The following is a 14,049-nucleotide window of genomic DNA, read 5'->3' on the forward strand; positions in this document are numbered from 1 at the left end:
CTCCTAGTGTTCAATGGATGTGGATGGGAGACTTTCTGGTAATGATACCACCTTGGTTTCTATGATGGAAGAAGTGTGGGATAGAAGTGTAAAGAAATAATACTAACTTTTGGTATAGAATAAAAAGGACAGCTATTTTCCTGAGAACAGGGGTAGCTAAAAAGAGTCAGACTGTCTGTTTAAAGGAATCAATTATTTGATTAAGGCAGGCATAGGTAAACTCAGCCCTCCAGATGTTTTGAGACTACAATTCCCATCATCCCTGACCACTGATCCTGTTAGCTAGAGATGATGGGAATTGTAGTCCCAAAACATCTGGAGGGCCGAGTTTGCCTATGCCTGGATTAAGGAAATGTAGACTCCCTATATATTATATCTAGGGTCTCAGGAAGACACAGCTAGTGCATTTTTCTAGTACATCAAAGGAAGTTAAGTGATGAGTGTTGCTCAAGGACAGAAAGAAACTTCTCTTCTGCTGCAAAATTCCTTACTGGTAAGGAGAAATTTTCTCCGTGTTGTATTGCACAAGTGACTGATCCATTGTGGATGCTCCTGGCTACCTTTAAAATGCAGTCAGGTGACAGTGAGTTAAACTGACTAGACTGATCTGGTATGATGTTAATCTATAGCTGCATTCCTACACACACACACACACACACACACACACACACACACACACACACTGCACACCTGCTTGGCAGCTTAGTCTATGAAGTCAATAGAATCTATTACTAAGCTTTCCCTGATATGTTACCACAGGAACATATAGGTGTTTTTTTTATCTCATCTAACTGGAATGCACAGAACATTGTAAGAATCTCTGTTTTCATTTGCAAACAACCAAGCTTCTATCTCAAAGGCTGCAACAATAGCCTTGAAACAATAGCAATATCAGACAGAGAAATCTGAGAAACTGGATAGGGGAGAGATACCACAGAATCCCAGTAATGAAGGGGTATGTTTTCAGAGTGCTGCATAGTTCTTTAGCCTCTCCTGAGCACTGCCAGGAGCAAACTTAGCAAATATGCGCCCTTTCGATTAATGCACCCAGGACACAAATTCCAGCGTTGTTTTTTTCTTTGATGCCACATATAAACAATCTGAGTGACACCAGTACAGCCAACAGACAACTGAACTTTTCGTTCTAATTGGTTTTTATTAAAAATGTTACATGCTCAAGCTACGGATTTTACACTCACAAACATTTTTACATTTCATTTCTGCTCACCCTTATAAAAATTACAAAGCTTTGCTACCTTTGGCCCAGACTGTTTTTTGTTTTTAAAAAAGACACTGTTGGAGTACATAAATAGAAATTTAAGTATAAATATGGTAACAAAATAAATGGATGTATGTGTTTAATAAATTAATCATAAATATTGTGTTGACAAGGAAGTGCTACATCAGGAAAATAATTATTTACAGAGCCATGCTACTATATACATACAAAACGCTTTGGGAAAGAATGTTCTCCCATAGTAAGCTAGTTATTCACTAGAGGAAAATCTAACGGTAGTAAAAACTGTTATTTACAAAAAATAATAATCCATGAAATAATACTCACAATTATATATTTTTTTTAATTCCATCATGTTAGTGTATAGAGATTTAAAATAACTGAATTATACCCAAAGCATCTCTTACAAGTCATAGGTGGGATTTATCCATTAGGTCAAGGAGTGGAACCTCAGGCTCACGATTTCGCCCTCTGTGCCCCTCAGTCTGGCCCTTGCCACTCGCCTTAGGCCACGCCTTCTCTCCCTTGGGCACATCTCTCACAGAACTTGCTTCACCCACTGAGTGTTTTTGTCTGGTTGGAATGTGAGCTATGATGATATCTGCCTGCCTGATCATCACAAATCCTTAGTACTAACCTTCTAATCAAATTCAGCCAGCCAGCAGATAGACGATACAAAAAAGTAACCTATCAAGGTTTGGTTTGGTTTTTTGCTGAAGTAGCATGAATGTATTTTAGTTACATAAAATTCTGGGCCAGGCAAAATCAGCCTCTGGTTATAGAATTGGTTACCTGTTCAATTGTTTTTACTCACTCCAGAGATTGCAATCTTATCATACTTTTGCTCTTTCAACAAATAGCGTTTTGGAATTGTGCACGTGTTCTGCCTGATGAAGAACTCTGTGTAACCTGAAGGTTGGCCTACTCTTTTGGCAACCATCGTTCAGGTACTCTGAACTTCAGTTCACTAAACACTCAAAGGGGCAGCACAGCAAAGAGGTTGCTAGTTTCACCCCATTACCATTCTGGTCACTCTCTACAAGTTAGAGGGCAAATGTCCAAAGTGGGGAGCCTCAATTACTGATAGAGAACACCCACTGTGTGCTTGAGAACCCTGGAAAACCATGGTTCTAAAATGGGGGGGGGAGCCTCCATGAGCACAGCAGACTCCCAACCAGATTCATGGATGGTAACTGGAATGGTGTCAGGGGACAGAGCTAGCGTGCATAGTGTTCCCGTATGTTTAGTCAACTCCATAGAAGAAAACCTGAAGAGGCTTGCTAGAACACAACTGCTTGTTAGTTTCATTTGTCCCATTCCCTGTGGTTCATGTGACCTCCTGTAGGGATCAAATATCCAAGGACAGAAATTGCATTTCAATAGCTAATCTTCTGAAAACCAGTAGCAGAGGTTTGTGAAAAGATTGTGTGTCAAGTGTTGTCAGTGGTTACTTGTTTAGCTTCCTTTAACTGGCTGCTCCTCTTTAATTTCTGACACTGATGTGTTTAAGGGTCTTGAAGAGAAGGACTTATCCCTCTTTGACTGAATCGCATTTGTTACATCTGTCATCAGGCCTCAGAGGTGAAGGAAGGAAGGAAGCAGTAAAGCAAAATATTCACGATCTTATCCCTCCAAGCATCCTCCAAGGCAGAAGAAATACCTGCACGCTATGCATTTTTGTCATTCCTGAATTAAATGGCATATTTTCGAGGAAAGCTTTCTAAATACCGTGCCTGTGTGTCTGTAGTCTTCATGGTATTCGTATTGCCGGTTTGACAAGAAAGGGTAGTGCCGCATCTGAATGTAGCCATGTGTGAAATATCACTGCTAGAAATAATATCCTGCTGGCAGTGCTTTTTTTATGGAGCACAACTCACGTAAGGAGCACTTGTTCTCATTTCCCAAAACTAAGGCTTTTCACGGATACATCTGAGGTGATGCCGAAGGGATCCATGCTGTCAGTTTCAAGAGGGGGACTGAAAACTCCGGATTGCAAATGCTGCCCAGTGTCGCCGTAATCTCCAAAATCGGTTGACTCCACTGGCACAGTGTTGATCACTGGCAAGAAATGAGACAGTGGAAAGTCTTTCCCTTTATTTTGTTGCCTTTGCCTGGCAGTACTTAAGGACACCAAGACTCCATATTTCTTGGACTTGTAGATGTTGTAGCCATCTGGGCGCATCTCCTCTTCAAAGGAGCAATCCTCTGTAGAATAACTGAGCTGAGAGGAAGTGAAAAATATTACACATTGGCTTTATACATTTTGTGCACTCTTAAATGGCATATGATGCAACAGTGTTTAGCCAAATCACCTGTCTTATGGAATAATCTATTCAGTGTGCTCTACGTGGGGCTACCTTTGAAGGTGACCCGGAAACTACAACTAATCCAGAATGCGGCAGCTACACTGGTGACCAGGAGTGGCCGCCGGGACCATATAACACCGGTCTTGAAAGACCTACATTGGCTCCTAGTATGTTTCCGAGCACAATTCAAAGTGTTGGTGTTGACCTTTAAAGCCCTAAATGGCCTCGGCCCAGTATACCTGAGGGAGCGTCTCCACCTCCATCGTTCTGCCCGGACACTGAGGTCCAGCACCGAGGGCCTTCTGGTGGTTCCTTCATTGCGAGAAATGAGGTTACAGGGAACCAGACAGAGGGCCTTCTCGGTAGTGGTGCCCGCCCTGTGGAACGCCCTCCCACCAGATGTCAAAGAGATAAACAACTGCCTAACATTTAGAAGACAACTGAAGGCAGCCCTGTTCAGGGGAGTTTTTAATGTGCGACACTTTAATATATTTTTAATCTTTGTTGGAAGCCGCCCAGAGTGGCTGGGGAAACCCAGTCAGATGGGCGGGGTACAAATAATATATTATTATTATTATTATTATTATTATTATTATTAATTGGGAACCATTCTTCCATAGAGCTAAATTTGATACAGACTAGTGCAGGAAGATACAAGGAGTCATTTATAACCCAAACATGGAGAATGGAAGTGCTCCGTGGAGTTATGAATAGGTGTGGTTCTGCTTTTATAGATTTATGCAGTAAGATTCAATTTGATTTCTCTTACTCTGCTAACTGCTTGTAAAGCAAGAACTGTTTTGAAGCCACAATGGCCCATCACAGCAACCCACAGTTCCTAGCTGAGAAGGCTTGTTTTCGCTATGTAAATATAGCAAAAGCATTGCAGCTCAATGTGCACTTGAACCAAAGTTTACTGGAGTTCATGAGACACCACAGGCTACCAGAAGCTAAAGGCAAATAATAGGGGAAAGGTTCATGGTAAAACAGATTGCTGCATAGTTAAAGCAACTGTCATACATGTCTTGATTCTGATGAGGTTGCTGAACAGGCTGCCATTGCCAAGTCCTGACTGGATAACCTAAGTTGTGTCAACCTATCCCAACTATGCCCTATCAAGTTTGTGGTGTTAGACTCTAGGGGGATTTCTGTGTTTTATTGGAGTCCTAGGTGTCCTCTTCCATTTACCAGAACTTGATTTGCCTCTTTATATACTAGGGCAATGAAGCAATAGAGTTGACAACTAGAACACAAATGGAGAAAGATCTAACATGGGTTCGCCAAACACAGACTAAACACTATTTTGAGACCATCTCCATAATTATGGTGACAGCAGAGCACTTTCATCTCCATCGCCATTGCATCAGCACAGCGGTATCCAGACAACATTTTTCAGGGTGCCCCTTCCAGTATTATGTGAGAGAAGCATTGATATTTTAAAATATAAAATTTAAATGATAAGCATTTTTAAGCAGTGTGCACACAGTCCCTGCAATGTGGCCAGCATTTAAAAATTAGACATGAACCATGTTTAGTAAGCTAACTTAATTGAAAAAAATCCCTTTGACTTTGACAAAATGAGGATTTGTATTTTATAATGTCACAGAGTAAGAATTGGTTATGTAGTGTTAACATATATTCTGAGTATTGGAACCAAAAAATGTGCTAGCTAACACAGAAAGATTAGCACATAATAAAATAAAAACAAACAAAAAACAAAACAGGATGGTGATTTTAGTCTGTTCCAGGTTCTCTGTGTCACTGCTGTTTTTCTTAAAACTCTGGTACTATTCTGGTTCGGTCATTAGAGGTGACTGAACTCTCTGTCAACTCAGAAGTATCGCTGATTGCGTCTGGGGCTTCGATGATAAGAGAAATGGTGTTCGTGCATGAACTCTTTACCTGCCAAGTCCCTGTGTCATACTTTTCCCCCCTACATGTGTAACATATTATGCTGACAATCATCATTAAGAAGTAGAAGAGGCTAGAGCAGAATTCTCTTAATGACTAAATAGGCTTAAAGTGCAGCACTTCAGATGTGGACTGGGCTATCAGGAAAAACATGTTTTTGGTTTTTGTCTAGATTAGGGAAACATCTTGAGATGTGAGGCTGCTGCCATGCAAGTCACTTACGGTAACTGCCTTTAACTGTTGAGTTATTTCATTAATTTTCACACAGTCACAATGCAGAACAAAATTCAGTATGGCAATAACAGTTTGACTTGCAAGGCAGTCCTCAGGCATGTTTACAAAGAAATGAATTCTAAAGTGTTCAGAGGGGCTTATTTTCAAGTGTAGCCTTACTTTTTGTAATGTGAATGATACAGATCTATACAGAAACTATACAGTAGTACCTCAGTTTTTGAACATCTCTGTTGATGAACATTTCAATTTTTGAACGCCATAAACCTGGATGTAAATGCTTCCATTTTCAAATGCACCTCAGAAGTCGAATGGCTTCCGCTGAAGTACCATTGTATTTTTCTCAATTTTCTCTATTAAATTTGCAGCCCCCCCTTTGCACCTTGGTTTTCAGATGTTTTGGAACTCAAACGGTCTTCCAGAATGGATTACATTTGAAAACTGAGGTACCACTGTAGTTTAAAAAGTAATGTTAGTTCTTAACCAAGAGGCGGTTTACAACAAGTTCTGTCACTATTTACAGACAGCAGCTTGAATGAGACCAAACTTAAAACCCGTTATTTATATCTGTGTTTACTGTTGAAAAATAACATTGGGGCATGTAAGATATGCACGTTAGAGAGTTATGAATGGGGATGGAGATACTAGTATATCCCAAGGTCCCTGTTAAATTTTTATATCATCATCTGCTGGAAGACCACATAAACAGCACTTTGAAAGCATGATTGGACTAGATAGTACTTGTGGTCCCTTCCAACTCTACAATTTGTTGATTAGCTAAGCTCAAGTGAAAATAGCAGCACTGCCCAATATGCATTCACATTTCAATGCACTGATTTCAATAGGGCACAACCATCTATAAGTGTGATTTGAGCTGTTGTGCTGGTAAGCAGTTATATGATTATTGGGCTGGAAAGGGACCTTGGGGTCATCCAATCCAGCCCTCTTTAGTGCAGGATCTGTAACTGCAGGATGCAATGGCGACACCCATGACCAATGACTCTTTCATCTCTGCTTAATACCCTCCAGTGAAGAAGAGACCACCACTCCCCGAGGCAGCCTGTTTTGCTGTCTTAACGTCTCGGGCCATTAGGAAGTCTCTCCTAACGTGTAGCAGAAATCTGCTTCCTTGCAATTTCCACCCATTATTTTTAATCCTTCCCTCTTGAGCAACAGAAAACAAGTCTGCTCCATTGTCTGACACCACTTCAGATATTTGAAGAGAGCTCTCATATCTCCCCTTAAGAGTCTCTTCTCCAGGCTAAACATACACAGCACTTTCATGCCTTACTCATGGGACTTGATGTCCAGACCCCCCACTATCCTGGTTAGATTAGGCTGATTGACCTACTTAAAACTGACTCAACATCAATAAAACCACAGCAATCCACCTCACAACAAATCTGGTTTCCTACAGAGCAGAGTGCTATATAGTCTTAAATTAGTCTCCTTATGAAGTTAACTAAATAAGAATGACACATATCAGACTTTGAGACCTGATGCTGGATATCTAGGGCGATCTTTCAGCAGCATCTCAGTTCTCAGATATACAAGGGTAGGAAAGAATACATTATCCTCCAAGTAGGTTATGCAGAGGACTCGGGTGGCGCTGTGGGTTAAACCACAGAGCCTAGGACTTGCTGATCGGAAGGTCGGCGGTTCGAATCACCGCGACGGGGTGAACTCTCGTTGCTCGGTCCCTGCTCCTGCCAACCTAGCAGTTTGAAAGCACATCAAAGTGCAAGTAGATAAATAGGGACCGCTCTGGCGGGAAGGTAAACGGCGTTTCTATGTGCTGCTCTGGCTCGCCAGAAGCGGCTTAGTCATGCTGGCCACATGACCCGGAAGCTGTCTGTGGACAAACGCCGGCTCCCTCGGCCTATAGAGCGAGATGAGCGCGCAACCCCAGAATCGGTCACGACTGGACCTAATGGTCAGGGTTCCCTTTACCTTTACCTTTCAGTTATGTAGACTTTTGAAACCGAATGGGGATTAGAGCTCTGTGGACCTTAGTGATATAGGCTGCAATTCAAGCCTGTCCCCTCCTGGTGGCGGCACTGAGCAGTCACCCTATCCGCAGCCCTGCTGCACACAGTAGCGGAGGCAGAAGCTCAGGGACAGGAAGATCACTGTGCCAGCTTGAAGTTGCTCATGGAGCAACATGGCCCAGTGCCGTCATGCTACAGCAGTGAGACTGGCTCAGGGTTCAATAAATCATGGGGTGGCTCAGCCCTGCTTGAAGGAATCTCCTCCCCCAGTGGCACTCCTGCCCACACGCCTGGTAGAAGGCTGACTGAGACAGGAGAGCTCAGAGAAGGAACATTTCCACCGCTGCCACCCAGCGCAAGAGGGGGTTGGATTGCTCTGTTATCTGTTATCCTGGGCACATACACACCTCGGAGTAAGCCCCATGGGGATTTTCTTCTGAGAAAACATGCCCAGGATTGCACTGTTAGAGACATTAAAACTAAAGGTACCGTAATTGATTTTTGGAAATCTAGGCTTCAATCCTGCACCCATTTCCCTGTACGCCTCATTGAACTCAATGGGAATTACTTTGGGCTAGATGTGTGTAGCTTTTGGCATGCAGTCCGTGCTCCACTGAAGGCCATGGCAGGACTGCAACTTCTGTCCTTAGCTCATGCCCTCATCCAAACACGGAAACACTGTGTATCAGCTGAATGAAAATGGGTTGCGTAGAAGAGCTTAAGAATGCCCCATTACAAATGTAGCGGAGAGCCTGTAGATCTGGTGGAGGCAAATCAGGCAGCCCCCCGCCCATCTCAGCCAGCCCCCCTTTGCCTGCCTTTGTACTTTGAACTGGTCCAGAGGGTGACCTTGGCTTTCGGCTTCTCCTCCTTAGTCGCTCTGTTGCCCTTTTAGGACTTGGCAGGGAAGAGGATGAGGACAAACCTAGAATTAGTTCTACCTGGCATTAGCTCTGCATCTGCCTATCATCAGTCTCCCTGCCTTCTGTGGGCATTGCATCAGCTACCACTGTGTAGATCAGCTTTTCCCCAACCTGATGCTTCTCCAGATGTTTTGGAATAGCTGCGCTGGCTGGGGCAGGTGGAAGTTGTAGTCCAAAGTGTCTGGAAGTCACCAGGCTGGGGGAAGACAGCTGCAGACACTATAGACAAACTTTTGAGTCCATCACAGGTTCCCTCAACTTCAGTTAAGAAAGCAACAAAAGGCGCCGATTTCCTTCACCAATAGCTAGATTTCTGCAAAACCACACCTAGATTTCGGGGGGTGGGAAAGAACGCATTTGCTCTTAAAAGGAGCAATCTTTGGCAGATTATCTGCACAATAACCTGAAGAGCAAGAAGATTTTGTGCTAATTTAGTAATTCCATGCAATAAATATTTGGCATATATCCCAGTCCAATTGGAGAAATTTAAGCCCATGATTAACTGTCCCATCAAATTCACTGGAATTTATAAGTCCTTAACTTTGACCAAATCACGCCAAGTTATTTCACACCAAGATTGAATAATGCCTTTTCTAGCTTTGAACATCGGGAATCATGTGTTGGTGCAAAAAGTAACACCTTCACATACATGATCCTAATCAAAAACAGGATAAAAAGAGTAAGAAATTGGAGCTGGAACAAATGTTATGTAATAAAGATCTCAGGGTGCAAACACCTTCCGTAATGTTATGGGTGTGATGTGCTAGTTGTATTTTGACATGGGAAGCCCCGCTCAAATCTCTGTTTAGTCGGGCAGGCTTACTGGGTGGCCTTGGGTACATCCTTATCTCTCAGCCTCACCTACCTTAAGGGTTGCTGTGAGGACAGAATGAGATAAAGATCAACCATCCAGCCTGGAGCCCCTTTAAATAGTTCAGAAAAGAAATCTAAACAAATCGTAAATCTTAGTAGTCAAAATTCTGGAATGCTGCTGGTTCTGCCACTATTCATAGAGAGAAAAATACACAGAGTAAGTGCAAAGAAGAAGCTATTCCTCCATTTCCTCTTTTGTTCAGTTCAAAGTTATTTGTTATTACCTTAATGGTTATTTTATGACCATGCTACCTTAATCCTATCCAGCGTGGACTCTTCCCTTTGCCTGAACCTTATCACCAGCGAGACTGGAGTTCCCAAATTACCTCGTGATTGGATTTTAAAAATTCTTTCTGTTGCCTAAGCACAGAGCCCAGAGCTTAACTAATAATAATAATAATAATAATAATAATAATAATAATAATAATAATAGGTTTCCTTTCAAACCCGTTTAAGATCGTTGCGCGACGTGTTTAGACTGCTTTGTTGTGTGGGAGTAAAATAAATTTGGCCTGGCTGCTATTGTTTTGTCTGGCCCGGGAGCGCTGGATACAAATCGCCAGGAGCCGTTGTGGGGGCGAATGCATGCATGCAAAACCCTCCCCCCCGGGGGTTCTCGGCGTGCCTAGGTCGAGGGCCCCCCCGCCGCAACTTACAAGCCCGCGCAGCCTTCCCTCCGCTTCCATGCAGAGGTAGCGAGAGCTTTCCACGCCCTTGATCGCCACCGTACGAAGGGACACAGCTCGGATCTCCAGCAAACCTGCGCAGCGAAACAAAACGCAGCGTTAGTACGCGGTGAGGTGGAGACGGGAAAGTTGGCTCTGCGGGAAACAACCTCTCCCTCTCTAGCGCGCGCGGCTTTGCAAGCCCGTCGGTGTTTGAGATCCCTGTCCCAACCTGCACTCACCTATTCCCCCCCCCCCGATACACATCAAGGACCCGCACATTGGCATAGCCAGGATTTTATGGGGGGGGGGGCGGACACCCACCTGTCACCATCCGCTGTCCGGCTCTGTCTAGCAGATTCGGAATGAAATATCTCAATAGCAATTGTTTTAAATTCTTTTCTTTTGTCCCCAAGTACTCAGAAAAAATGTGTCAAATTCTTTCTACTTTAATTTTTTTAACATTTAGTTAAGTATTTATTACTTGATCTAGCGGGGTCAGCTGCCCCCCCCGCCCCCGCCCATGGCTCAGGAACCGAAGAAGAGAAGTAGCCCTGCAAGATTGCGCGGCGCTTTGGCGAGCCCGGTTACTTACTATGCAGATTCTGGGCGCTGGCGCCGTCCACTCGGCCGTCGCTGTTGATCCTCAAGAAATAGCTGAACGAGCTGTGTCTGCCGGCGGTGTAGAGGTGCCTCAATCTTATGGCCTCTCCCCAGCCATAGTTGACATGTGGTCCAGCATCGGTGAGGGGCAGGGACCGGGCGAGCGTGACCAAGCAAAGCCCCACCAGAGCCAGGAGCGCGCCAGCTTTGCGCAAAGTCGGCCACATCTTTCGGCGAGGAGAGGAGTTCCACCGCAGCGCAAACGCAGGCAGAGGCGCAAAGGTTCCCGCGGAGAAGAAGACCGAGGTGGCCAAAAAAGACAGGGCGGGGTGGTGGTGAAGCTCAGGGCTTTGGGAGCGACTTGCTTCAGGAGCGATTGCAGGAGAGGCAAAGCCAATCCGTGGCCTTTTATAGGTCTCCTTATCAGCCCAATCGATAAGGCTAATTCCAATATAGACACTGCTCCATCGCAGGACTAGGGCCAATACCCGCCCCGCTGGATCACAAGCCCCGGGACACCCCTTCGGGTTGCATTTCTCCCGCGCGCTTTATTTTATTGCCAAAGCAATTCGCTGACCGCTCTTCCAGCGTGGCTTTAAAAAACGCGCACGACGAGCAAAGTTTTCGGAAGACTAGCAAGCGTGCTTCCAAAGCTAGGATCAGAGGGAGGAGAAATGGGTGCGCGGGAAGTGAGAAAGAAAACTTTGAAAAGCCGAGTGCACCAGGAGGAGCGAAGAATAGGAAGAGCGAGGAAATCAATGGAGAAATGGAAGTGAGAGGGGAGATCAAAGGCAGCAGAATTCACCCGAGACGTTCCAAATTCTTTCCGGGAGGAGGGTTTGGGTGGGGGGCGTTGACCCTCCCTCCCCCTCAATCTGTTCGCTTTCCCCAAAACATATTCCCACGACCCACTCCTTGCAAAAATGCAAGCAATTTCATATGTGTTGAGAAAGGGCTGCTTTGAATTTCGCCCCTTTTATGGACGAGAACCCCAGCGCCTTTTTTAAAATACCCCTTCCCCGTGCTGCTAAGGCAACAGCAGATCATCCTTTCCCCATTGGCATCTCTGGAAGTGGCGTGAGCGAGGCTGGCCCGGTCGCTCATTGTATCCCGCCAGAGACCACAGAGCTTGAAAAAAGGCCGGCTGGAGAAAGTCTAAATCTCAATGGAATTTACTAATGACCCGGAAAATCGCCCACTTAGGGGGCGGGGAGGTTGCCTCGCCTTTGTTCCACAAGGTGGCCAGAAGCGCGTTGGCTGATGCAACGCCTCCCAAGATTGCAAAGCAAGGGAATCCCTACATGCAGCCTGGCCCCCTCCTCATCTCCGTGCCTCTCCTCAGGGGTGAAGGAAAGAGCAAGCAGCACGTATTTGTATAGATGTCTAACCTCCTTCCTTCCTTTTCTTCCTTTCTTTATTGCATTCATATCCCACCTTTCCTCAAAGGACCCCTCTCCCCCTCCCAATTTACAACAACCCTATGTGGTAGGCTAGGCCCAACTAGTGACTGACCCAAAGTCACTCTCAGTGAGCATCATGGCTGAGGAGAGGCTTGAACTGTGGCCCTCCAGGTCCAACGCTACCCTGCTTTAAAGAAATATTTTCATTAATATGCTTTTTATTAATATACTGTAAATCATAACATAACACCACATATCTATCTAGTTTATATTGTTATTAATATTATTTTTTACGTATCTATCTTAAAGCATTTCCAAACTGCTTAATATTTAAAAATCTCTAAGCTGTATACAAAAAAATACAGCATTAAAGACTTTTTAAAAAAAGTTTCATAAAAACAGAGTTGCAACATAAAAACCAGCAAAACAGTATTCTAAAAACAGATAAAACTGGGAATTCAGTAATAAAACAGTTAAAAAGTTTGCAGTGTAAACAAGAGCGATCAGAGAGTCTCATGGCACCTTAAAAGATGAACACATTGTTTTAATGGGCTCAAGCCCGCTTCATGGGATATGGGTGAAGTGCAATGGTAGTTGGCAGGTAAATTAATAAAGGAGAAATGGGAAGGTGGGAGCTGGAAGGTAATGAGATGCAATTTTGAAGTGTGATAAAGATCTGGCAAAGTGGGTTTGAGTATGTGGAAAGCATATGCCATTATAAATTTGTTAGTCTTGAAGGTACCACAAGAGGTACCACAATTATTTTTTTGCCATTGAGTAGCACACCCTGGATGTACAGTGGTATCTCGGGTTACAGACACTTCAGGTTACAGACTCCGCTAACCCAGAAATAGTACCTCAGGTTAAGAACTTTGCTTCAGGGTGAGAACTGAAATTGCGTGGCGACAGCAGGAGGCCCCATTAGCTAAAGTGGTACCTCAGGTTAAGAACAGTTTCAGGTTAAGAACGGACCTCCAGAATGAATTAAGTTCTTAACCCGAGGTACCACTGTATATAGAATGTGTGCTTACATAAATGTATATGCATATGGTACAAGCATACACAGTGATGTGTGTGTAAAACTGTTATGTAAAAGTTACACAGTGAACCTCTGGGTGGCACTCCAAGGCCAATAGGCAAGGACTTCTCAGACCATCTTTGGTTAACTTAGCATTCCACCCATTCACAAAGTTCCTAGGCTGGACTGTCAAAACAGAGGTGGAAGCGCTGATTAGCTTTGTCTTTTTCCTAGTTAGATTTCCTGCTCTTGGAGCCACACAGTTGCTGGGCTTCCAGGTATCATGGGGCCAACTCCCTTGTCCTGACAAAGGATAGTGCAGGTCATTTCCTAATGATGTACATTCAGGAGACTTTCTTCAAAGCCTCTAATGTCACCTTTCACTCAGTGCTAAAGCTCTTTACCTGGGAGTAAACCCCAAGAGGAAGTCCATGGATTTCAGTCGGCCTGCTCTGAGGATGAATTCCTTGGAATACAGCTCTCTGTTCACTAATGAGTTCTCTTGATTTCAGTGGGACTTACTTCCCAACAATTATGCTGCAATGACTGTCCTCGTCTTACAGTTTTCCTAAATAAAACTATGCTTGAAACATTTCGGTACTTGACTTTTACATATTTATGCGCAAAAATGTCTTTATCTCCAACATTAAGAACAGCATAATATCAACATCATCATCTCATAAAATGAGTACAAAATACATGAGTTCCTGGCAATTTTTTGAGTAAATTGTTTTGCTTTTTGCAATGATTGGAAGCCGTCAATAAATGTTTGAAGACGACCTGTAGAGCTACACCCTTACTGTTTTGTTTCTGTTTTTATTATGTATTTTGGTGCTGGTCTTTAAAGCCCTGAACGACCTTGGCCCAGTGTACCTGAAGGTGTATCTCTACCCC

The 14,049-nt window shown here is 43.9% G+C and overlaps 1 protein-coding gene across 1 annotated transcript; it reads right to left on the minus strand.

The window, feature by feature from the left end:
• Nucleotides 1-3,011: 3,011 nt before the first annotated feature.
• FGF19 (fibroblast growth factor 19) lies at nt 3,012-11,734 on the minus strand. Its single transcript, XM_083616412.1, has 3 exons — nt 10,730-11,734; nt 10,126-10,229; nt 3,012-3,458 (listed from the first exon to the last, which is right to left on the minus strand). The coding sequence occupies exons 1-3, from the start codon at nt 10,962-10,964 to the stop codon at nt 3,132-3,134; spliced, it is 666 nt and encodes a 221-aa protein (XP_083472538.1). The 5' UTR covers nt 10,965-11,734; the 3' UTR covers nt 3,012-3,131.
• Nucleotides 11,735-14,049: the final 2,315 nt, after the last annotated feature.

The sequence above is a fragment of the Podarcis filfolensis genome (assembly GCF_964270895.1).
Source record: "Podarcis filfolensis genome assembly, chromosome: 1".
In the NCBI taxonomy this organism is placed as follows: domain Eukaryota; kingdom Metazoa; phylum Chordata; class Lepidosauria; order Squamata; family Lacertidae; genus Podarcis; species Podarcis filfolensis.